The sequence below is a fragment of the Dermacentor albipictus genome, chromosome 7 (assembly GCF_038994185.2).
Source record: "Dermacentor albipictus isolate Rhodes 1998 colony chromosome 7, USDA_Dalb.pri_finalv2, whole genome shotgun sequence".
Taxonomy (NCBI): Eukaryota; Metazoa; Arthropoda; class Arachnida; order Ixodida; family Ixodidae; genus Dermacentor; species Dermacentor albipictus.
The window spans coordinates 102,720,353-102,746,150 of NC_091827.1; the positions used below are offsets into that span (position 1 = coordinate 102,720,353).

A 25,798-nucleotide genomic window follows, 5' to 3' on the forward strand; every position below is an offset into this window, starting at 1 on the left:
TTCATGGATTTTCGTAAAGCATTTGACAAGGTATCACATAACAAATTAATCCATAAATTAGGGTATTATATAAAAAATGAACAGATACTTACATGGATCAGAGCCTATCTTACTAACAGACACCAATTTGTCACCTTAAACAATACTTCTTCTAACAATACAGAGGTTGCGTCTGGAGTCCCCCAGGGATCAGTTTTGGGACCACTTTTATTTCTATTATTTATAAATGACATAGTCGCAGAACTTTCAGTTTCCGTGAAACTTTACGCAGATGACTGTATTTTGTATGAATAGATATCTTCTGTTGATGATCAGGTGCGTCTAAATAATGACCTGGCAAAGGTCACTGCTTGGTGCGAACAATGGCAAATGTCTATTAATTTTGAAAAAAACTGTTTTTATGAGAATCACACATAAGAAAGAACCTCTTCAATTTGCATATAATGTTGACAACGTATTCTATCAGAGGTAAGAGAGTAGAAATATTTGGGCCTATGGATAACCAATGAGCTTTCCTGGACGAAGCACATAGATACTGTTGTTGCGAATTCTTTGCGTAAACTGATTTTCTTGAGGCGCTCACTGAAATCATCTACGTCTGATGTTCGTTTACTGGCGTACAATTCCTACATTCGTCCGTTGTTGGAATATGCCGTAATTATTTAGGACCCATTCACTTTAACCAATATTAAAAAACTGCAACGTGTACAGCATAAGGTAGTTAGGTTTGTTTTTAATTCATACGGCCGCGCGTCTGTTGGTGAGCTCGTAAGGCGCAGTAGATTACCCCCGGTGACTGTGCGCAACCGTATCTGTCGATTAAAGTTCCTCTTTCAACTTGTAAACGGCCATTAGAAGGTTAACACTTCCAAGTTCTTTACTTACTCATCAGGTTATAACACGAGACGAAGGCATGCTTTATCGATAACCCCCATCAACGCACGGAATAACTGTTTCAAATATTTTTTTTTTCCTAGGACAATAACAGACTGGAATAATCTTAATTCTCATATTGTTACCCAGAATTCCTTATCAATGTTTGAAAAATGCTTGCAAATGTTATGAATTCGTGTGCGTTATCTGTTGTATGTTTTTTTTTCTTGTATGTATTCTTCACCAATGTCCTAAATGCCTGCATATGTGATGGATTTGTATGTGTTTACATGCTTGTACATTTCTATGTATACCCACCCTGCTATGATCTGATTTCAGATCGCAGTATCTATAAATAAAAAAAAAATAAAAAGAAATATGTGCGTTGGATCTGCATGAAAATTTTCTCTCGCGGCGTCGCCCTAAGAGGGTTTCAGGCAGTTAGGACAGCAAAGACATACACGCAAATACATACAAGGTGTTTCAGCGAACACTTTCAAAAATTTTTAAAGGTTGCCTGTGGCGGATATCACATCTCTAGTTGATGAGCTGGTCTACTCGAAGCGGCGGACAATACTTGCTGAAAAAATTGAGATGCAAAATCGACTAATAAATAAAGATCACTAATTAAGTTTCTAACTAACTGCATTATGGCCCATGTCGTAATTCACAAATTCTAGCCGTGGACTTGGCAAGGCGGATCCACTTGGAACGAATTTTCAAGATGACACCAGTTTCGAGATATAAATTCCCAAACTTTGCGGAGTAATGCATTGGCGTTCCAGTTAATTTGTTAACAAAACGTTGTTTCATGCACTGAAGCACACAAGTAACTGGAACGCCAATGCATTTCTCCGCAAAGTTCGGGAATTTATGTCTAAACTGGTGTCGTACTGTAATCTCGTTCCAAGTGTATCCGCCTTGCGAAGTCCATTGCTAAAATTTGTAAATTGTAGTATGGGTCATAAAAGAATTAGCCATTAAGTTAATTTGTGAATTCTTGTTAATTCGTCGATTTTACATTTCAATTTTTTGTGCGAGTAGTGTCCGCCGCTTCGAGTAGACCACCTCATAAACTAGAATTGAGCTCTCTGCCACAGGCAACCTTTAAACATTTTTTAGTGTTCGCTGGAACGCCCCGTACATACATACATACATACATACATACATACATACATACATACATACATACATACATACATACATACATACATACATACATACATACATGCATACATACATACATACATACATACATGCATGCATACATACATACATGCATGTATACATGCATGTATACATACATACATACATACATACATACATACATACATACATACATACATACATACATACATACATACATACATACATACATACATACATAGGGACATGACGCCGATACCCGTCCGTAGTGAACGAGAAAAAGGGGGGTTGACCGAGGTGCACGAATTTTATTAATCATACCATGAGAAGCCAACAAACGAAGACGCCAAGGACAACATAGAAAAAATTAATTAAACTAACTAATTGAATTCAATAAATTATAAATTAATGGCAACGAAAGTTGATGAAAAAACAACTTGCCGCAGGTGGGGAAAAATCCCACGTCTTCGCATTACGCATGCAATGCTCTATCATCGCATCAGAGCATCGCACGCGTAATGCGAAGACATATGGCATCGTTCCCCACCGGCGGCAAGTTGTTTTTTCATCCGCCTTCGTTGCAATTAATTTATCATTTATTTAATTCAATTAGTAAGAAAAAGCAATTCCCCTATGTTGCCCTGGACGCCTTCATTTGTTGGCTTCTCATGATAGCATTTCCCTAGTGAGGCTCGAAGGTCCGTATAATTGATCTATCAGTAAAAAAAAAAATGTCTCGATGGCGCAGTGAATCACAGCACCCATTTTCTTGACCGATGGTTCCAAGCTGGAAGTTCGCATGGCTTAATTTCATCAATTCTTAATTTAACACTAGGCGTGACCAAATGGCCACGCTAAGGGTACAGCAGTGTTGTAAGGCAATGACTTGCAGCGATGAAGGAAATACAGTTGTCAAGTTTTTTTTATAATAGCTAGGTTCAACGCGTAGTTTCCTTATCTCTAATAAAATCAAACTCCTCCTTGCGAGAAAGAGGTTATTTTTTAATGGCTTACTGTCTTCTAGACACCAGGTTTGCACGTCTTGAGTTGGTTTACTCAGAGAAGCATCACATTTATTTCATACACGCCCCTGACTATTTAAAGACGTAGCACGCGCAAAGGCACGCGCACAGCGTCCGTTTTGCTAATAGACGTTACCTTCCCAATTAGGACAATTGACTTGCTTAATTAATGCAGTGGTTCCTTGTACATAATCTTTTAGGTGTTTACTGGCGCGGATATTATTGAGTCATTGATTTCTTGCCTGCAGGGTCATAGCACCAGACATGCGAGGGTACGGACAGTCCACGAAGCCGTCCAATGTTGAGGAGTACCAGATGTCGTACCTGATCGATGATGTCAGAGGACTCCTGCAGTCGTTGGGTAAGACTCAAAACGGCAGATCTGGAAATATTATTAAACTGATAGCAGGAGCTAAACAAGGACGCAAGCAAACATGTAGACTTCGCTATATCATGCTATGGTTGCTCGCGTCACCTTAGCCCATTTTAGACAACTTCTAAACGGTATCGGGCGTGATACGGCACCGCCGTACATTCGAAACGCTGAAGACTCGTCGAATTATGCCGAAATTAGGATGGCTAGCTAACGTGATGACTGTTGCCAGTGTGGACACGAGTCGTCAGATTGTCCGTGAGGAGCTCCTTCGACACGAAGAACAAGTACGTTGTGTGGCGCCACATCACGGTTCCTGCACTTTCCCAGACGCCGTTTGCGCAACCCCCTCGACTCCTTGGCAGCACTCGATAAACGCTGCGGACTTTGACAGCTATAGAGACGGCCCGCATTATGACCTGAGCGAACCATCCTATAACGATCCTTGTCACCGAAGCCTTGATCAGCGCCCACGCTACGTTCGTTCTCGGCGACCAGCCATTGCCTATAATTTACAAGGCGAGAATATTTGATACTCTCCACGCACGGCCGCGGCAGAAAGTTGTCATCAGCATTCCGAAGTTCGCCATATGCCAGTGTGCTACAGCTTTGGCACACCAGGTCGTATGACCAGATACTGTAACCAACGCCTACCATCCGGCTATGGGCAATCGATGCCGTATACGTGGCACAGTGGTCGCGTCTTGGTCATGCAGCGGCCAGGGAACTCCGCTCTAGGAGGCCACTTTCGAGAATACAAGCCACGTGTTTCCACCCTAGGAAGCTAGTTTGGAGAAAGAAGAAACCGCAACCGTTCGCCTGCTTCCGATCGCACTGTGTCACCATCACCAGCCTTCCGAGCGCACCGATCACCATCTTCCCGGCGGCGCATCACGTGCCGCTTCACGTCACTCCCGCCGGAAGACTAGCCAGCGCGGCCGATGGAGGTGAGGTCGCTGGAAAACCTCCGCTGCCGACTGAGATACCTCCAAATATTTTTATGCTGAAGAATAGGGTTCATGTGCTTATTGGCGATGTCTCCTCCATGGCTTTAGTCGACACGGGAGCAACTGTTTCCGTCGTGAGTCTGCTGTTTAAGGGCCTTCTGGGACCCAAGGTTCTGTTTCGTTCGGACCAGAGCACTAGTTTTCGTGGAGCGAGCAGTGACTCGTTATTCCCGGTTGGTGTTTGCAATGTGGATGTGCCCTTGAGCGGCAGCCCGCACGACAGCCGCCATCGACAGCCGATCGATCTCTGAGTGTATGACTCGCCACCGCAACAACATAGGGTCTGCCCAACCGATTCGACAAAAACCCTATCGTGGGTCGCACGAAGAGCGCAAGGTAATCAACGATCAAGTCGAAGAAATGCTAAGCAAAGAAGTAATCCAAGAATCATGTAACCCTTAGGCCGCACCGGTGATATTGGTAAAAAAGAAAAATCGGTGATTTTGCGTTAATTACCGACGCCTAAGCGCCATTAGAAAGACGTGTACCCGCTTCCCCGAATTGATGACGCGATCGATTGCTTTTTTGTGGTCCCTTACTTATCTCCTGTTGATCTGCGGTCAGGTTACATGGCAAATTGCTATGCACAATGATGATAAGGAAAAAAACAGCGTTTGTAACTCCTGACGGATTATTTGAATTTACCGTCATGCCTTTCGGGCTGTGCAATGCGCCCGCAACGTTCTAAAGATTCATGGACACTATCTGCGCAGCGTGAAATGGGAAGTTTGCATGTGCTACCTGTACGACGTTGTGATGTTCGAGCGAACATTTAGTGAGCATAACAAGCGTCTGAAGTTGGTGCTGAAATGCTCAGAGAAAGCCGGCCTTGTCCTGAATTTGAAGAAGTGCCATTTTGGTAAACGACAAGCTCTTGTGCTGGGACATCAGGTCGATAAATACGGCATACGACCAGATCCACAAAAGACTACGGCTGTAGAGGCATTTAAAGAACCTCACGGTGTCAAGCAGCTACGAAGCTTTTTAGGCTTATGCTCCTTCTTTCGCCCATTCATTCCTAGATTTGCCGACGTGGCCCATCCTCCGACGCGCCTTCTCCAGAAAGGCTTTCCTTTTCAGTAGACCACAGAGTGCGACTTTTTGTTTTGTCTATTAAACTTCCTCTTGACGTCGCAGCCTATTCTTCGCCACTTCAATCCCTCAGCACCAACAGAGATTCTCATCGACGAGAATGGTGTTGGCATCGGCGCTGTGCCTATTCAGCGCATCGGCGGAAGTGAGCACGTGATCTCGTACGCTAGCCACTCCGTGAGTCGCTCCGAGTGCAATAATACAGTGACCGAGCAAGAGCGCTTGGCGGCCATCTTCGCGGCGCAACGGTTTAGTTCTTACCTCGACGGGCTCCCCTTCACGGTGGTCACGGATCGTCATTCACTGCGCTGGCTCGTGAATCTTCTGGAACCTTCTGGTCGACCTGCGCGTATGGACTCTACGTCTGCAAGAGTACGATTTTGTTGTTTCGTACAAGAGTGGTCGACGACACGCTGATGCTGATTGCCTCTCTCGGATGCTTCTTCCAACGACTGAATGCGACGCTGACAACTTCGATCAGTACATCGCTTTTTATGCCTGGGATTTCCAGAAATCGGTACCTTCATCTCCGAACAGCAGAAGGACGAGACTTGGCGACCACTCTTCGCGACCGCACACGAGCCTTCAGGAAATAGCCGCTTTCACCTACGTGACGGCGTACTGTATAAGAGCTACTCGACCACTGGCGCGCGCTACCTTTTATTACTCCCCAAGAGCCTCCGTATTCAAGTACTACGCACCATGCCCGAGGATCCAACTTCTGGCTATCTTGGCTCCACAAGAACGCCCTACCGTGCTCAAGAGGGCTTTTACTGGCCCAATATGCGTCCCGATAACGAATGGTACGTCGCCAGCTGCACCGAATGCCAGCGTTACAAGCGACCTCCAAGCGTACCACGTGGTCGACTTCAGCCAGTTCCGCCTTCCAGCGCCCGTTTCGAACAAGTTGGTATAGGTCTCCTGGGCCCCTTCCCGCGATCCTCGAACGGCAATCGCTGGATTATTGTGTGTAGACCACCTGACCCGTTATTGCGAGATGGCAGCGCTGCCATCGGCAACAACAGAAATCTCTTTTTTCTTATTATATTCCGTCATTGTCCGACATGGGCTTCCTCGCATTGCAATCAGCGATCGTGAGAGACAATTTAACGCAGGCGTTGTTGAAGAGATCCTTCGTCTGTGTTCAGGTAGCTTCCGGCATTCGACGCCATACCATTCACAAACTAAAGGTCTGGTTGAACGTACAAAGAGAACGCTTGCCAATATGCTATCCATGTATGTCGATTCCGCACATAAGAACTGGGACAGTGTGTTGCCTTTTGTCACCTATGCAATCAACACCGCAAGGCACAAGACCACCGGTTACTCACCGTTTTTCCTTCTTTATGCTGGTCCGCCTCGCAAAGTGCTGGACACCATGTTTCCTTACTTGCTCATGACAATGACTCTATTACCAAGCTCCTCTGTCGAGCAGAAGAAGCGAGAAGCCTTGCAGGGCTACGCACCCTGGCTTCGCGGGACCAATCAAAGTTCCGCTACGACGACCGTCGCCTACATGTATATTTCGATCCTGGTGACCTTGTGTGGCTCAGGGCGCCGTTACGGAAGTGCGGCTTCTGCCAGAAGTTCTTGACCAACTACGTTGCACCTTACGTTATACTCGATAGCCTCAGCGAGGTCGACTATCACATTGCACGCCTCACAAACAGTGGATGACACTCGGCCAAAACTGAAGTCGTGCACGTTGCCCGCCTGAAGCATCACAATCCACGAGCGACTGACTGACTTACCCGGCGGGCTTCGTCTGCCAACGGGGAAATGTCACGAGCTCTCCTAACAAAGGGCAGAAGGAGCGCGAATGACAACAAAGACGGGAAGTGGAGAAAGAGGACGACGTTCGGCCGGCTACCTTTGGACTGGTCCAGAAAAACGCCAACCGTTTCCATTGATCTGCGTTGCATATTGTTAAAGTAAAAGCTGCGCCCCTAACAACATGTTGCCACTACCGATATTCACAGCTCATTAATCAGCCTTCACTTTGTCAGCTGGGGAACGAAGGCTTCTCCCAATGATCCAGGTCCGCCTTGTACACTCTGCTCCCGTTGACTGCCACGAGTGTTCCAACACGCGAAATTCTAACATCATCTCTCTAACTCTCTGTCGCCCTGCCAAGCGTTTTAATTCGCTTGCCATTCGTTCCGACTACCTGTTGTCATTTCTGCATGCATGGCGTTACTTGCCTAAGTCCGCTTGTTCTTGTTCACCAGAGAAATAGTAATAGAAAATTTTACTAGTGACAACTGTGGCGCTAGTCTATATGGGAGCTGCAGGTGTGGTGGACCAGTCAGCATGGGATGATTTGGAGAACATTGCTTTTCCTAAACTCGGTCCATCTGGGTCCAAATATGGGTTTGTGAATTCGCAAGCGGATCAATTTTAACAAAATATTGCTTTGTAAATGCAATGCTTTGCAATGACTAGCCATGTGTGCAGAAACTTATTGCCCTCGTTGTTAAAGAAAGGGGTTTTGGAAACTTGGAATAGTAAATCATAATAAACAATGTCACAAGAACGCCTAAAGCTACAACCACGAAGACTACAGAAATCCATGTACTATCTCTCATTTCCACGGTAAATTAACGATATTTTAACGCCAGAGATTCCCCCAGCAATTCGGGTAGGAATCTTTACGCTATTTGCAGTCGTCCGCGTTTGCTCTCTAATCTGTACACTTACAGGAACACGAAAGAAAAGAAAATAAGAAGTTGGGCTAGGTTGAAAGATTAGTCTTCTGTACTGAAGAATTCGTCGCTCGTAGCGAAAGGAGAGCTTTTGTAAGTTATAAAAGAGGAGAAGTAGGAAACAACTTTAATAAATCGTAGAGGAAGAGGGAACCAGGTCGTGGGGGGAGGCTAGGTCGGGGCCCAGGGGGCCGCAGCTGTCGCCGTCCATTCCGCCAGCCTGGACTGTGATTCTTGGCCGACAATTCTCAGCGTTTTCTCCCATTCCTCAGGTGAGGGGGCTAGCCGCAGGAGCTCTTTTGGGGGCGGGTGGCGGTCGCATCCCCATAACGTGTGATCCTGTCCAGCCTTAGCTAAGCCTCACCGAGGAAGATGGCCTTAAGCCCGACTCTAAGCTCATCAGCTTCTGGGAAAAGTAGCAGACTCTCCAAGAAGAATGAATGAAGCAGGAAAATAACTGCCCATTTAAACTAGCACTGGCCCAATCTGACGCCTAAGTGCTGAAACATTCACGCAAGCTAAATTCGGCTCAATGGATGCAGCTGTGCAGCAGGTATAAAGCCACAAAAATGAAATATCAAAGTGGCGCCACCTGCTGTGGACTACGGTACCGTTCATGCAACGTCAGCACTGTCTGATTTACAGATAGCGGCATAGAAGGAGGTCAGATGGAGGTTACAACTCATCCGTTGGGTGTGATGCGTCGTTTGGCGAGTAGCATCTGTTGTCCCCACCAAAATTTCTATTCGTTTTGAGCACATGATTAGTAACTGAAAAAAAAAAACTGTGTTTGACAGCCTTTGCGGCTCGTGCCCTCTGGAGGCGCGCCTTTGAAAGATTTTCGTCCAATTTAGCGGCACAGCAATTTTGTTGATGAAACTACTCTAAACCAGCGTTTGAATGTGAGTGTTCATGGGACCAACGAATGTCTCTTTCTGCCGATGTCTATAATACATTCCAGTTTTACAGCGAAGCTGTTAGCCTCTGGTTGGTCGGGGTTTTTCGTGCCGTGCTCACCCAAAACCAAGTGGCAGCTGGAAGGCTTTGTGTTTACGTTTCCGCCTAACAGAATTATGCTTTGTCTTATATTCCAATTACAGTCTGATGCTATTATGTTTGGAGGTTGTGTGCAAGTCGTGCTTTACGCATTTTCTGACGCATTCTTACTTTGAGAAATTCAATTAGTTAAATACCGCACTTCCGCTAGGCGGAGGGCCTACAAGAATGAGGATGTGTGCTGTGCTAACACTACCGTTACATAGCGGCCGCGGCCACTCAGAGAGACCTCAAACGGCAGCCGGATAAGGGCTTTGCCTTTCAATTTCTGCGTACTATATTTAGGTATTCTCGTATGTTCGAATGACAATCCAAAGCTATCATGCCTGCAGCTTGTTTGTAAGTCATAGTTTACGCATTTTCTGACGGAATTCAGTATTAAACATTAATTTAGTTCACTAATGCACTTGCGCTTGGCGGAGGGCCTAGGAGAATCAGGATGTATGCTGCCCTTCCGCACACGCACGCACACACACACGCGCGTGCACGCATCACGCATGCCGTTTTGGTGATAACGTCGTCTAACATCGCCAACAGCTTCGCTGTACATCCGCTTTCGCAGGTGGAATGGAGACAGATTTTCTAGGGCTAGTGATTTTGCCATTTCATCGTATTCATCATGTTCCAGTGAACAGCCAATCTTACATTGGAGGCTTGTAAGGAAAAGCGCTCACCGCAGTGGCTACCCTTGTTGGCCTGATCAGGCGTTTGTTGACAGGAAATAAAACCAGACGCGACGGATCTGATTGTGACAGTACTTATTTGGCACCGTCTTTTCTTAGGTCGTTACTTAATAAACTTTCAACACTTACTGCGACAAGCACGTGAACGAGAACATAGACTGATCGTGTTAGCTAGCTAGTTTGTCGTGGCTCGGGTCCGCGGCCCTGTATCAGGTAACGAAATGAAAAAAGGTATCCGAGCAAGTGTACCTGTGACTGCACGCTCATTCAGAGGTTTCAAACCAAGCGTTCAAATAGGATGCTTTTTGATGGGACAGCTTGCACTTAAGTTTGCTCGCACTTCTTTGAATCAGTTATTGTCCCTCCTCCCCGCCCTACCTGTGTTATGCCCAAATGGGCCTTCAGGTAAATAAATAAAATATACACATATATACGTCAGCAATAGCTGGGCAGCAATCGTTTCAAATAAACGTTTTGTAGTTAAGAGGAAGCTTTAGCTAAGGGGCCTAGTACGATTTTACTACTCAAACGCATCGAAAACGAAGAAATACTTTTTTGAGACTACCGGTGAACCTGTTTGAATGAAATTTGCTGCATTTGAGAGGTAAAGTTAAGCTCTAACAACTATAGCCGAATAATACCGATTTACGACTTCGAATTTTTAGAGCGCAGTTCTTTGGCGCCCGTTTTATGCATTTCGTGTCGCTGTCGAGTCTCGCCGTCGTCCCTCGCCGTAGCCAGCTCCGTAGCCGGGGCCAGCGCGCTGCTCTTGCTGTGCGCGCTCCTGGCGCCATCTCTTGCGCTCGGCGCGAGCCTTGCTCTCTTCGCTCCTTCTCTAGTGCCAACACTGTGCGGTGGCAATCAGAGCGCCGGCTCGATGGCGGCTGATCTCGATGATGAGCTGCTGGCCGAACCGAAACGCATTGCGCCCGCCATGCCACCGTCGTTCACTACTGCAAGTATCCCTGCTCTGTGGCGGCGACCGTGCGCTCTCGCGCAGTGTTTCCCGGTTGCCGAAGCGCCGGCTCGCTATCACCGTATCACGGTGCGCGCTTCCCACGCCGAAACGTACAGTCACCTTCAGTTGACTCGCTAGCAGCGTCAGCGGCGTCGGTCACTCGCTGCCATCGCTTCGCCGCGCAACGTTCCTATGCGCATACGCGCTGCCTCCCGCGATCCCCCGATAAGCGATGCAGTTGCGTCAAGCTACGCTCCGTTTGCGGCGGCTGGTGCAAAATGTTCCGCACGAGGCGGATTGTCCGAGGCTCATAGACAGACGGTTTAGCTGAAACAGCTGAAGTGCTGCGCTCAAATTTCGCATTAGGAAGTAATCATCGGCGATTATTTTAAACAAAAATTTCCCAAGAACTATTATAAGAAAGAAAACAGTGGTTGAAGCAGCATATGAGCGATCTAAGCAAGAAAAAAATGACCTCAAACGCATTGGCAAAGCGTGCAGGTGACTTGGGTCACAAAACTGATTGTGATAACGCCAAGATATTAGAGAAAAATCCCTGCCCAAGCACTCTACCAATGGTTCGTCAACCAAGCTGAAACGTGTGGCCCCGGTGTTTATCGATGGGGTAATCCCGACGGTTCATTAAACGACGGCTTGGTAGGCTGCCGGATCCTCGATAGGCAGTTGCTGCTTGCGCTCGGTGGCACGAGCCTGTTCATGTGCCGGGGCTGCAGCATCGGCACGGCATAGACGAGGGCGTTCCCGGTTCTTCTCCCTGCGTTGCTGATCGAACGCTGCCTTCTCCTAAGGAGCGCGTATGACGCGTGGCCTACCAATTTCGGAGTCGGAGAAAAATTTCTGTGCGCGCGATCGGCTGCACCGGAGAGCAACGATGACACTACTGGCGCTGCCAATCGCGCGCCTCTCTTCATTTCTTTCTTTTTTTTTCGCGCATGCTCAGGAGTTTTCCGCGTATTGGCGAGAGATGTACGGCCGAATCGGCCTGCCATATACAGCTTCGCTGTAAAAAAAAAAATTGACTTCAAGACACCACATCGAATCCATTCTCACCCAAACGACAGATAGCACACTCAACCGAAATGACGGAGCCCTTTTCCCCATCTGCACGGGCTACTTGCGTCATACAGGTTTTCTTTCGCTGCACCAAGTTTTCTAAATTAGAAAAATATAAATCATGGTAACGCTATGTTTACCACTTGAGTGTACGGATAGGCGGCCTCTAGATACAGAGCAATTTCCGCAATTACCTGGGTAATTAGCGAAGTTACAGTAGTTAACTCTCTAATTATCAACAATAAGTAGCTACAGCAAAGGAGTACTTTGTGGCCCGTCCTCGACACTACCTATCCCAACGATCAAATTTTGAATAGCTGATATCATGTTGGAGTTACGCGAACAATTAGGGCCCCTTGGCAGGCTCCTTGAAACCTAAACTCACTGGAAAAACAGCGTCTGTGTCGTCGATGTCGCCGCCCCTTGCCTTTCGTCACGTCTCCGAGATCACCACCGGTTCTACCGGCAAGCAGCTTGCGTTATCTCTTTGCTGTCTGCGGCGTTGGCCTAGCGCTTCAATGCCGGCGGGCCACCAAACTTACTTCGTCATTCCGTTGTGTGCAGAAAGAAGCGCTACAGATAAGCCTGGTTGCTGCATGACGCATTTGTCAGCGTTTGCACGCACCGGCGCGCCATTAGAGGCCACGCGCAAGCTTCGTGGCGGCGGTGGTAGATAGCGCTGAGTGTTCTTAAGGAAGTGCGAAAAAGGATTGGTGCTGCAGTACATGCCTCATGCATAACTCATTTCAATGGTGGCATTACGTTGTGTCGCTATGTTGACTCAATGCTAACGTGTTGGAATCGACATTCATAGCGAGATGGGTTGTGCTGCACTTTCGGAATAAATATTCATAAGCTTGAAGGCCCTCGCCACACCCTCTTCCGTGATTCACACGATCAGCCTCGCAGTATCCTACCATTTTTTGTTCGTTTGCTTGTATAGTACACTGGAGGAGGAGTAGATTTTAATGAGCAGAAAGGAGGAGAGGTCGGCCTGGAGAGCGTGTCTCTAGCCTGCTACTCCTCACTGGGGAAAGGGGAAGTGGGAAATACAGGGAAAGGTAGGTGGCGGGTGATTATGATATGGTACAATGATATACTATATACACGTTATCCAATATGCGGGTGCGCAGTGAACGCGCATACACGTAACGGTAAGCTTGTCCATACAAAAAGTAATATTGTCCCAAAAAGTTATTGCGCAAATACGCGCATACACGTAACGGTAATCTTGTCCATACAAAAGTAATATTGTCCCAAACACTGATATTTCATGCAGGCAATGCGTGTGTGTATACAAAAAGTAATATTGTCCCAAAAAGTTATTGCGCAAATACGCGCATACACGTAACGGTAATCTTGTCCATACAAAAAGTAATATTGTCCCAAACACTGATATTTCATGCAGGCAATATGATTATGATATGGTACAATGATATACTATATACACGTTATCCAATATGCGGGTGCGCAGTGAACGCGCATACACGTAACGGTAAGCTTGTCCATACAAAAAGTAATATTGTCCCAAAAAGTTATTGCGCAAATACGCGCATACATGTAACGGTAATCTTGTCCATACAAAAAGTAATATTGTCCCAAACACTGATATTTCATGCAGGCAATGCGTGTGTCCATACAAAAAGTAATATTGTCCCAAAAAGTTATTGCGCAAATACGCGCATACACGTAACGGTAATCTTGTCCATACAAAAAGTAATATTGTCCCAAACACTGATATTTCATGCAGGCAATATGATTATGATATGGTACAATGATATACTATATACACGTTATCCAATATGCGGGTGCGCAGTGAACGCGCATACACGTAACGGTAAGCTTGTCCATACAAAAAGTAATATTGTCCCAAAAAGTTATTGCGCAAATACGCGCATACACGTAACGGTAATCTTGTCCATACAAAAAGTAATATTGTCCCAAACACTGATATTTCATGCAGGCAATGCGTGTGTGTATACAAAAAGTAATATTGTCCCAAAAAGTTATTGCGCAAATACGCGCATACACGTAACGGTAATCTTGTCCATACAAAAAGTAATATTGTCCCAAACACTGATATTTCATGCAGGCAATATGATTATGATATGGTACAATGATATACTATATACACGTTATCCAATATGCGGGTGCGCAGTGAACGCGCATACACGTAACGGTAAGCTTGTCCATACAAAAAGTAATATTGTCCCAAAAAGTTATTGCGCAAATACGCGCATACACGTAACGGTAATCTTGTCCATACAAAAAGTAATATTGTCCCAAACACTGATATTTCATGCAGGCAATGCGTGTGTGTATGCTTTAACACACACGCATGCACGCACGCCGACTCGGATTTTTCGGTTGCCCCTCACGCACCTTTAACGTCCATTCTGCAGGGAGGAAGAAGGTCATCCTCATTGGCCACGACTGGGGTGCCGTGGTGTCGTGGTGCTTCGCCAACAAGTACCCGCAGATGGTGGACAGGCTGGTCGCTATCAACGGAGGCCACCCGGATGCAATGAGGCAACTGCTGCAGACCAGCCTCACGCAGATGCTCAAGTCGCGGTGAGGCCAGGCCCTAAATCACAGGGGCACACATTTACTGTTGTCCCGACAGCTACCTAGTACTGTAATATGAGATCGTTGTTGCTGACTGTTTTCAACAAAATGGAGAACTGGGCGAGTTGTTGTGGATTCATGGTTAGGAAAGCGGCGAAGACACACAAACCAGCGAAGAACACAGGCCGAGTGCTTGTTATCAGCATAAAAGATCTTATTTGACCCGCACAGAATATATACAGTGCACTCTCGTTAAGACGAACGCGGCTAAGATGAATTCTCGCATATAATGAACAACATAGGCACGTTTGTTTCGTTTTCATAGATTCAATGCAAGAAAACCGCTTAAGACAAACCGCCTGAGACGTGCTCTTCGGTTAAGACGAACATTCGGAGTGAACGCCACCTAAAGCCCTTCCATCCACGCGCCACCGCCGCTTTCTTAAGTAGCGACAACCACCTTTCCCCCTCACACCAAATCCGGTTCCAGCATTTCCGCTTCCGGCATTTTCGGTTCCGGCATGTCCGGTTTTAAGATTTCCGGTTCCGGCGTTTACGCTTCCTGGAGTTGCGCTGCGAGAATTTCCACTGTGATTGCAGACGATGGTGAGACGCCCGTGCTTAGCAACCGGTGCTAATTTGAGTAGCTCGCTCTAGCCATTCCACCAAGCGTCATTCGTGTGCATCTACGTGCTTGTTTGCGTACGCTGCGCCCGCACGCTTTGCCTGTCGTCCCCTTTCTCTGACAAAGTGCGGAAAGCCATGGGCTGGGGCACAACACACGAACATAATTCGCCGTACACATCTGCTCGCGTCACAACACTAACACAATTCGCCGTACACCTTTGCACGCGTTACAACACGCACGCACGCACCAATTCACTGCACACCTCCGCTCATATCGCACAAGAAAAGCACACTTGTTTTCACCCTGTCACTGAATGCCCTCCACGCAAATTTGAACTTGTTATATTTCATAGCTTCACGTCATTGCAGTTCTTCACGTAGTGCACGCACTTGGGACGTTCGTTACCTTCGATCTGCCGTACGAGACAAGTTCAACCTCGGAATCAAGAGCATAAACTCTATGCGTCTGCCGTACAGATTGGCGTCGCGAACTCCTTCACTAAAGTCCCTCCATACGTGCTGGCTGGAGGGGATGTATGCTTCAAAACAAGAAGAATGCAAAGGGGACAAGCTGTTGTATTCCGCTGAAGTAGTAGTTTGCGGTCGCTGTTTTCCAAATGCACGGAAAACGGGAGCGGTCTCCAAGCACCCAGGCCCTACATTCCCCTGTACGTTGTCTCTCGTGGCACAACCCGTCGCAGGTTGACGCGAAGCAGCGAACACGACCAGATCGCCGATTACGATAGGCGGTGGTTCTTGGATGGAATCGCATTAACACTTTCAACCGCAGCTGGTGCAATTAAAGCCTCTCCGTAGACGCGAAAGTAAACAACGCTAAAAGCATCGCGTCACTTCCACTCGGAACAGGAAGCTGAAGCTACGTAAGTTCCGCTTGACGCCGGAAGCTGAGGGGGTGAGTGGGAGAGGAGCGTGGAGGAGGAGGGTAGGTTGGCGGTACTTAACCTGGTCGGCGGTGGCGCGTGGATGTAGGGGCTTTACCGCCACCCAGCCCTGGATTAAGGGGGGGGGGTGGCTAAGGGGGCTGCAGCCCAGAGCCTCACCTCGGACAGTAGGAGAAGGTGGCACATTTATTCTAACCTGCTTATATAGTATATGGAACCAAGGGCAACGGAACTTCGAGCGACATGTATGAAGCGAGAAAGCCAGAACGAGCAGACGGGGCCCCCGCCTAATGTAACAGCATGCGTTTAGCCTGATCATTTGGGGAGAGTTTGTCGAGCTGCAAAAACAGGAATCTCCCGCCACTCCAGCGGGTCCCTCTTTCTTACGAAGCGAGGTGCGTTTGCTTGGAATAGTTTTCATGGTTTCCTGTCAGTCCGTCTGTCCAGTGCTGTCTGGAGAGGAGGGGCAAGGGCGAAACACCTAAAACATGTAATGTGGGATGAGGACCTAAATCTCACTTGCCCCTCGTCACTACCACAAGTAGATCCGCCGCTGTCGTTCTCATAGAAAGGATTTGCTGCAGTAGCCAACAGTGCTTCCCATTCGACTTTTCTTTACCGTGATGATAATTTGGGCGGGGGAGGATGAGTCCGATAGCAGATGATGATGAGTCTGATGGCAGAGCCGAGGCAGGAAAGGAAAGAAGACGTCACACGCGCTTTTGTCCGCGTGCCGTGGGGCATGGAATGTTCACTGTTCGGGCTAGGGTTGTGGAAGAGTGAAGGGGGAAGTTGGAGAGCTGGACACAAATGCCTGTCTCCAAGACCCATTTCTGGCTAGTGGCTGCGCACACTCGCGCGCGCTCGACGAAAAAAGTGGGTCAGACTAGCTGCCGAATTTTCCAGAAAGAAGTAGAAAAAGATGCCTCAGAGGCGACGGAGGGCGCGTAACTTCGCCCGCGCTAGGAGTCGCCCTCTGCCCTTCGTTCTCGCGCTCGGCGTCGACGGGGCGAAAGCAAAATCGAGAACCTCCAAGAACAGACGACTGCTCCTAGCCAATAGGAAGACGAGACCGGAACGGGAGAAGGAGTGAGTTTGTACGGAGAAGGAGGGATTTTGTACGAGGAACTCTATGCGTATGTGAACGCCTGCTTTGGCGCTAGGAACAGCCAGGCGCGGCGCGCGTCTATAAAAGGAAGTTGATCGCGGGCTGCGATTCAGCGCCGAGCCGCCGGTTAAGCTTGCATAAACCCGCCCGCAGAGGAGCTCCCGGAGGACGCACCACTCTCGGCCAGCCACGGACCATCCAGGCAGCGTGCGCCAGTCATTGAGACGGCCACAGTTGGACACCTGTGGTCACGTCGGACTGACGAAGTGCCCGGTGAACAATTAGCATCCATTCATGCGAAAATGCTTGGTCGGAAGCATCAAAGTGGTGCGTTAAACGAAAAAGAGAAGAGCGTGAAAAGAAGCTACAAAAGTTGACAAAGTACCTACTGAATGCAGCTTCCGCGGAGTAGTATGATCGCTCTACCCAGAGTCCGTGTCAAACTCCCAATAGTACCGACTGTGCTTCTGTGGAGGACTTGCCAACTCCGTCACCATGGTTTACTGGCAAAAAACAAGGTTTGACTTATCTTGGTTGTCTGGATTCTGTGAAAACGGTTACATCCTTTGTCGTCCATATTTCTGAGCAACCGATGCTAACGGAGCCCTGTCCTGTTCCTGAGTCAGCAACGTCTATGCTACTCGGCCGGGCCCCTGCCACAGAGCTCCAGGTGTATGGTCCGCCACGCCCGATTTCTACTACTGCTGATCAAGAGGTGCCAAACCTCCCCGATGAGCCTCCTTCTACTGACGAGCGCCAGGAAACAACACCACAAGAACAGACTCACTTGTTTCCTGTTTGTTGGGCTTCAAATAAACATGTTCCCACCCACAAAGTGTGCCTCGAGAGGATGAATGAGGCGGCTTCTCGTTGCGGCAACGGAGAAGTACAGACACCCCTGCAGCAACAGGTACGTCGCGGGTTTCTCCGAAGTGACCCTGCTAAGTGGCCGGACGTTACTACTGACAGCTTTCGGAGTGTATGCCTTGAGAAAGGGTCATTGTATGTTCAAAATTGGCTGGGAAATTTTCCGTCTTCCGAAAGGCAATACAAAACTCAGAAACGCTATATGTCCCCTTATCTTTTCGTGCGAAAGGATGTAAATGGGGAGGCGTACGAGCGACACTGGTTAATGTACTCGGAGTCCAAAGGTTCCGTTTACTGTTTCATGTGCAAGGTATTTTCTATTTCAAGCAACCTCAGTGCTTTCACCACGCACGGCTTTTCTGATTGGAAAAGAGCAGAAGAAAAGGTTTGCGCACATGAAGATAGCGTCGAGCACCGGAGCTACGTTGCAGCATGGCTCGCCCGCTCTAACTCGAGCAGTACAATTGACAAGGAGCTGGTTAAGCATCTTGTCACTGAGCCCGCTCACTGGACAGAGGTGTTGAAGCGCGTAGTCATTGTAGCTAAGCTTCTAGCTGAGCGCAACCTAGCGTTTAGGGGCAGTGAGGAGATTTTTGATTCGTCGAGAAGTGGCAATTATATGGAAGTGTTTGAGGTCATTGCCAAGTTTGATCCCTTTCTAGAGGAGCGCATCAAACGCTACGGTAACAAAGGAAAAGGTCACCCATCGTATCTGTATCTGTCAAAAACCATTTGTGATGAATTTATCGAGCATATGACAAAGGCTGTCAAGAAACGTACGTCTCGTTGACGAAGTGAAGCGCGCAGAATAGTTCTCTTTAATTGTTGATTCGACTCCAGACCTTACTCACCTTGATCAGCTGTCAGTTGGTTTACAATACGATTTAAATGGGAAAGTGTACGAACGCTTTTTGGATTTGTTCCAATTGAATTGCATACCGGCTTGTATCTTTTTGATACCGTGATGTCCCTCTTGATGACCAATGGCATCTCACTTGATGATTGCAGGGGCCAAGCTTATGATAATGCAAGTAATATGTCGGGAAAATACAAAGGACTGCAAGCTCAAATCAAACACGTGAATGAATTAGCAGTCTACGTCCCATGTGCTGGTCATTTACTGAACTTCGTTGGCGCGTGTAGCGTTGACAGTTGCCTTGAGGCAGTCAAATTTTTCACTAATTCAGAGACTGTGTGTGCTTTGCTGTTTCACCTAAGCGATGGAGGTATCTTTTGGACAGTATTAGCGGAACTGGCCAGCAGCTTGTTTTGAAAAGTCTCTCTGAGACCAGGTAGTCAAACACGCTGAATCATGTAAGGCCATTCTGAAAAATTTCAATGCAGTCTTGTGCTGCCTTGAAGTTAAATCAAAGAACGAGGAAGAAAACGGTGACACTAGGAACGAACCGCACTCTCTCTTCAAGAAAATGACAAAACTAGAAACTGCATTCATGGTGATTTTCTGGAGTGAAATCTTGGAGCGCTTGACGAAACGAGCGTAGCACTTTAGAAAACAGGCCTAGACATTTCACCTGCTGTCGACCTGCTGAGCTCTAGAAGGCGTTGCTAATTCTTCGCGACCTCTCTTTGATACCTTCGAAGAGAGAGCACGCACGCTAAGTGCCAATCAATGTTATCAGGATGAGGGCAAACGCATCGTTTTGAGTAAGCACCCGGACGGAAAAAGCGATAGTACGCTACAAGGTTGAAGAAAGTTTATGGTTGAGGCCTACAATGTTGTATTTGACAGTCTAGGCTCTGCTTTGCGTGTGCGAAAGCCTGCCTACACTGAACTCTGCGAAAGGTTCGATTCTTAAAATTGCTGACAGAAGTTGGGAGCGAGGCCTCTCTGGCACAGCAGGCTGAGAAGTTGGTGAAAACCTACAAAAGTGATTTAGAGCCAGCATTTTACGCGGAAATCGTTCACTTTGCGAACTTTCTGCACAACTCTGTATGCCAGGACACTAGTCCCCTGGGAATAATGAAGTTGCTGCACGAAAGAAAGCTTATTGATGTGTTTCCGAACCTTTCTATTGCTTTGCGAATGTACTTAAGCATACCCGTGGCAAACTGAGACCGAACGATCGTTTTCCAAGTTGTCGCTGATAAAAAATCGCCTTCGTTCGAGCCTCCTTGACGACAAGGTGAACTCGCTTGCTATCATGCCCATTGAAAGTGACCTCCTCCGCGATCTATCCTTCGAATAGACTATATCTGATTTCGCCAAAGCGAAGGCGCGAAAGATGCCATTTTAAAAGAGGACTGTTTGCGCTATACATGAACAGTTCCAATAAGTTCGTTGTGTAGCCTCCCAGCCTCCACGTTGCCAATGAAACGCTGAGCAGTGTAATTCAAGATGGGGAAATCTTCGTCGTCCGTATCTTGTTTGTTCCTCTTGTGATATTTAGCGAGCTTATAAAGAACTCTATGTTTTTTTATAATGCCACGTTTATTTGGCGTAGTCCTTGCTTGTCTTACTTTTAACGAAAATATTTTCAAATGACGTTTTGTAATTACGGTTGGTAATTTTAATCTGTATTCTAGTGCATTTTATTGGTGTTTGTATTGCCTTAAGTATTGTATATATCTATTGCATATTTATAATGTATAACGATTACTGCAGTCTGATGCTTGAATTTTCATAAAGAATCTTTTGGATACAACCATGCATCTCCTCACGGGATTAAACTTAGTGATGAAAACAAAGCCTAGCTCCCGAAAATTTGACATCTGATCTGTGCTGTCTTTTCTGCGTTCTTGTTCGTCTTGAGGGCACTAAACGTTTCCTTAAAGCCTAGCTTTTCCTGAAAACAGAATGCAGATTAATCACAAAGTGAACACATGTGTTGGTGTTTACAACAGCACGCGTTTTAAGCAAGTTTTGTTGTTTTGCTTATAATAATAGCAACGATAATAATCCCGTTGATCGCGCTTCGTTCTTTTTAATTTGGTGGAATTAAAATGAAACGTGACATATTTCCAATAGCGTAGCAGGCGACAGAGAGGGGGCGACAGTATAGAGAAAGGGGGCCTGCATGTGCGTGTGCATGTGCAAGGGAAAGATTGTGCCACGGGTCCAAAAAATCAATAGTTTTATAAGTTTGCGCCGTATTTTCGGAAGCAATACATAACGTTGGTGGCCTTGAAAAGACTGAATCACAATTTCTTTTTCCCTGTAGCTACATGGTCGCCTACCAGTGTCCCCGCATACCGGAGGCATGGCTGACCATGAACGACTTCGCCAAACTGACGAGCCTGTGCCAAAGCGGTGACGGCGCACAGGGAACCTCCGTGCTCCAGTACACCTTCTCGAAGCCAGGTATACATCGCAGTAAAAAAATTACGCAGATCCTACGCACTGTGGGAAACAACGCTAACGCTAGGAATTTGCCTCACAACGCTTGCGATGATCATGGCTTTGTGTCACGTGATGGGAGCATATTGCATTAAAAAAAAGACTTTAACTCGACTTTGACCAAAGAGTGTGTGCTGCTGAGAAGCGCAGCACACAAGCGGGCCACAAGCGGCTCCCTAGGAGGCTATCTTGCAGATCCTTCGTTTATCACTGAAGTTTTTTTTTGCACGTCTTATGCCTCCCAATATTTTTTTTTTCTCAGAAAGTTCAAGAAGTACGCAGTGCCTGCGGAAGTAGTGAAGCAGCGAGAAAAAAATATGTCGACTCTTGAGACTTTCACTATAAAGGGGCTGTTTTAATCACTCGAGCGAGGAGTTGTCCTATTATACGCAGAAAGAGCGGTGCGCTACAAAGCAAGAAGAAGAACGAAACATGAACTTCGCTCAAGCCATGTTCAAGTTTTTCAAATGAAGTATGGCTTTGCGTGAGTGCGTAAATTACGAGTGTATAAATGAGCTGTTTGTCAAGATCAAGCTCCTTGGTGAAGTTAGTTGTTAACTGAAAATAATGACGAACGAACAGAGCATGGAACCGCACCGACACGAGCACTTATGCCTACGAGCAGTGACTCTCGTACTGAACATTAACGACGAAAGGCATAGGAATACTTCACATTTGCGAAGGAAAGGCTGTTGCGACGCATAGCGTAGACGAAAATAGCAGCCGATTAGGTTGATCCTGTTTTTCTTGTGTTTACCACTGTAAAACGTAGTCTTTGCCATGTAAATGAAAACCTTTCTTCACGTTTTAGCTTATAGGAATTCTGGCCAGTGATATCTTGCTGCATGGGCTGGAACTGACGTCAACACCACTGCATACTCCTGACATGTCATTTCCGAGCTTATTGTAATGAGCGAGAAGAGTCTGGAGAATATCGGCACTCACTCAGGAGTATGCTAGCTCGCTCCGCGCTCGCTGCAAAGGCGTGACTTGTTAGATGGAGATCTAGTGTTTGACGAAGAGAGTGGGTGGACGTGAGAGTACGAGCGAACGCCGGTGGTATTGAATGGACGTGAGTGACTGTCGGCCAGTGTGCGGGGACGTATGCAAGTGAGTGCCGACGAGCGTGAGTACACACAAGTATGAGTGCGAGTTGTGGCCACTTATTTTCCTTACCCATGATCTGGAATACCAACGAGCTCATTTTTTATTATCGATCACACGAAGACAACAGGCAGTGAAGCCGTGGAAAGAACAAGAAACATTAACCGTTATTTTCTTTATTGCATAGTTTATTATAGATCAAGGCAAATTTTACAATAAGCTTAATATTCACCGACACCCCCCACACACACATACAAAAAACGAAGAAACAGAAATGAAAGTGGAAGAAAAGACGCTTTGCCACTAGCAGAGGCGAACCCGTAACCTGCGCATGACGCATGTGGTGCTCCACCAATTGAGCTACGGTCACGGTTTTCGCTTTCCTCACTTGCTGGGGTATTTCTGCGCGCGAGTTCGAACCAAGCACTGAGAATGTTTGACTCAGCGCCGCACATGGCCACGTCCACTGGATGTGTAACAACCTTTAGACCGCAGGCCCTTAGCTCACACAGTACGTGATCTCGGGTTGCGATTAAAAACGCGGTGACCTGATTCTCCTGGTTTCTCTAGCTCAATCCATAACGAGGGCATCGACGCCTACAGCTTTGATGTCGTGAAGTACAGCATGCAATGTTTTATTGGCCAGGTTCCTGCTACGAATATTCTGAGATTGCAGCATTTCGTTCCGCTGCTGCAACAACGCAGCGTTCTATAATTTCGAAGGTTGTTTTTGGCGCATTGCGGTGTCACCGTTTGCAGTAGATGTTGCGCACGAACTTAAATTCAAGAACCCAGTGCTCTGTTTGGGCAATTTCGTTGGCCCGGTTCTGCGCTAGAATTTGCGAAAAGAAAGCTGAGTTCCGTTATACCGAGTGAAATTTAGAGCAGCAAAGGCGCGGGTAGTCTTTGCCATGTAATAAAAAACCTTCCTTCACGTTTTAGCTCATAAAAATGCTGATAAAAATGCTCATAAATGTGCCAACAAGAAAACACTCGTTCTTATCTCGTTACTACGGCTTCAACAAGACACAATGGACACCGAATGCACCAGTGACGAAATGTCGCCTGGGTTCGACGAACGCGCAGGTGCTGTGACGGCGGCAGTCAACTACTACCGTGCTACCTTCTGCGAGGAGCGGCAGCTGAGGAACACGCGCTACCGCCGCCTTGACGTCCCCACGCTCGTGCTCTGGGGTTCCCGAGACCCGTACCTGACGCCGCAAGTGGCTGAACTGAGCAGGCGTCATTCGCCTGAAGCGCTTGTGCGCGTCTTGCGTGAATGTGGGCACTGGCTTCACCAGGAAAACGCACCGGTCGTCAACGAAGCCATTGAAGCGTTTCTAGCCGCCGGAGCCCCGGCCGACACGGTCGAAAAAGCTGGACTCAGACGCTGCCGGTCATCGCTGTGACCGAAACAACAGCCTGGCCAGATAATGTTGTCCTCATTTGAAACCGAGGGCTTTGTCCTCGATCGAACGCTTTGGACCGTTCATGACGTAAGCCCCAGCATAGAAAATCACATCTGTAGCTGCGAACATGCGTTGGTATCACAGTTTTACGGCTTTTTGTCCGGCCAACGCACAGGACATGATTTATTCGACGTGAAAATAAACGTGCTGGCAAACAATTTTCTCAACATGACCTCGTATTGTGATCCGGCTGAATATACTGCTTTCTGAAGAGCGCAAAGGCTTGACAAGCCTTCACAGATACAAGGTACCACGTTCAACAATTTGTAAAGTAACTCTGGCTTACGTCATGCATAAGTTTGATGGCTCGTCAGGGCTAGCGCTTCCACTACCACAAACACGGCAAGTCGATTAAAACACACTGAAGCATCAAGTCTACAGCTTTGTCAGTGCGCACTAAACAACAATATGACAATTCTGTAAACTGCACCAATTTAACCTCTAATGCTGACAAATTGATCTAGTACTCACAGTTCTGAAATGTGACACTAATTTGTGGCATAAGATAACTACAGCGATAGGAGCATTACATATTTCATATGAACCCTAATTACCCTACACAGGTCAATATTTGATGGCCCATAACCTCTGATATGTCCTCCATCTTCTTCACATTAAAGCAGGATGCGTAGCCCGGCTGTACCAGGAAACCGGAAAAAGCGCAGCAATAACGTTTTCGAGCACCTTTAATGGCGCTAAGGCTTGTGCTGTAAAACGAACTGTCACGATATTTAGGTATCAGCATCACTGTTCCAGCACTTTCGTTAGCCATGCACATGATGGACACTGTGGTATGAACGCCGCCAAAGGTTAATACGAAAGTGCAAGAACAGGCGAGCATACGCTATGAAATACCGAACTGCTGCAAACATAATTGACCGCTGTCCCGGACTCCTGGCACCACAGCGGCATCCCAGTATTCCAAGCGTGTTACGTCGTCTCTCTCTTCGGCGGGCTGCGCTTTGTGTGTTTTGATCGGGCGGCCGTGCCAGAACCCTGAAGTTTGCATTTTATCTTTTGGACCGTTAACCACCGTAACCAGCAGGTAGTAGCCCCCAGCTTGAGAAGGGCTTTAAATATATGCCAAGACTTTATACTTCTAGCTTCATACCTTGCCTTAGTTTAGCGTACTATACCTTACCTTGGTTATAGCTTGTCCAGTCTTTACACCATATGAAAGGTAGATCAAGCTTTCTTTTATTCCGGTCATTAACGCTGCTCCGCTACGACTAATTCTTTGTCTGGTTGAATGCGAACCCTAATCGAAGGCGCCCAGGCTGCAGGCAAAATATCAGGGTTTTCTTAGCTTTATTTCAGGCACTGGGATAAATGAAGCAAAGCAGCATGGAGACAGACCCTTTCGCACTATCGGAGAACTCTCCGACCTATCAGGCCGGTGATGGCCTATCATTCCATTATTCCCTCATGTTCTTGTGTCGCTGTAACTACTACGAATTAATTTCGATAGGAGTGTTGTGACTTCGCCGCGTAGTAAACCCCCGCTCCATGGTGAGAAGCTTCCCATGAAACCTCAAATCTATGCTCGCTACATTCATGGCAGTGTCTTTGCATGAAGACAACGCTAGCCAGTTTCTTGCACGGTTTCACCAACCGATTGTTGGTTAAATAAATATATATAAATGAACGTTTGAACCACATACTCAAACGCATCTGATAAAGGTTAAATGAAAGTCTCAGCGCTAGCAGGAACTCATCGGCCACACCATAATGAAACCCTCATTCGGATTGTTACGACAGCCTCAATCTTTACGGATGCAGCGCGTTAAACTCATTGATAGTGTGTTCGAGGGGCGG

General features: G+C 47.0%; 1 protein-coding gene across 2 annotated transcripts in view; it reads left to right on the top strand.

Annotated features, from left to right (window-relative positions):
• LOC135917715 (epoxide hydrolase 4-like) overlaps positions 1-24,207 on the top strand; it is a 36,748-nt gene extending 12,541 nt beyond the window's left edge. For both annotated transcript variants that reach the window (XM_070521401.1, XM_070521402.1), the window contains exons 4-7: positions 3,290-3,402; positions 14,389-14,557; positions 21,235-21,374; positions 23,601-24,207. In XM_070521401.1, the coding sequence (XP_070377502.1) occupies positions 3,290-3,402; positions 14,389-14,557; positions 21,235-21,374; positions 23,601-23,923 (745 nt within the window). In that variant the 3' untranslated portion in view covers positions 23,924-24,207. The remainder of the gene's footprint in view (positions 1-3,289; positions 3,403-14,388; positions 14,558-21,234; positions 21,375-23,600) is intronic.
• The last annotated feature ends 1,591 nt before the right edge of the window (positions 24,208-25,798 follow it).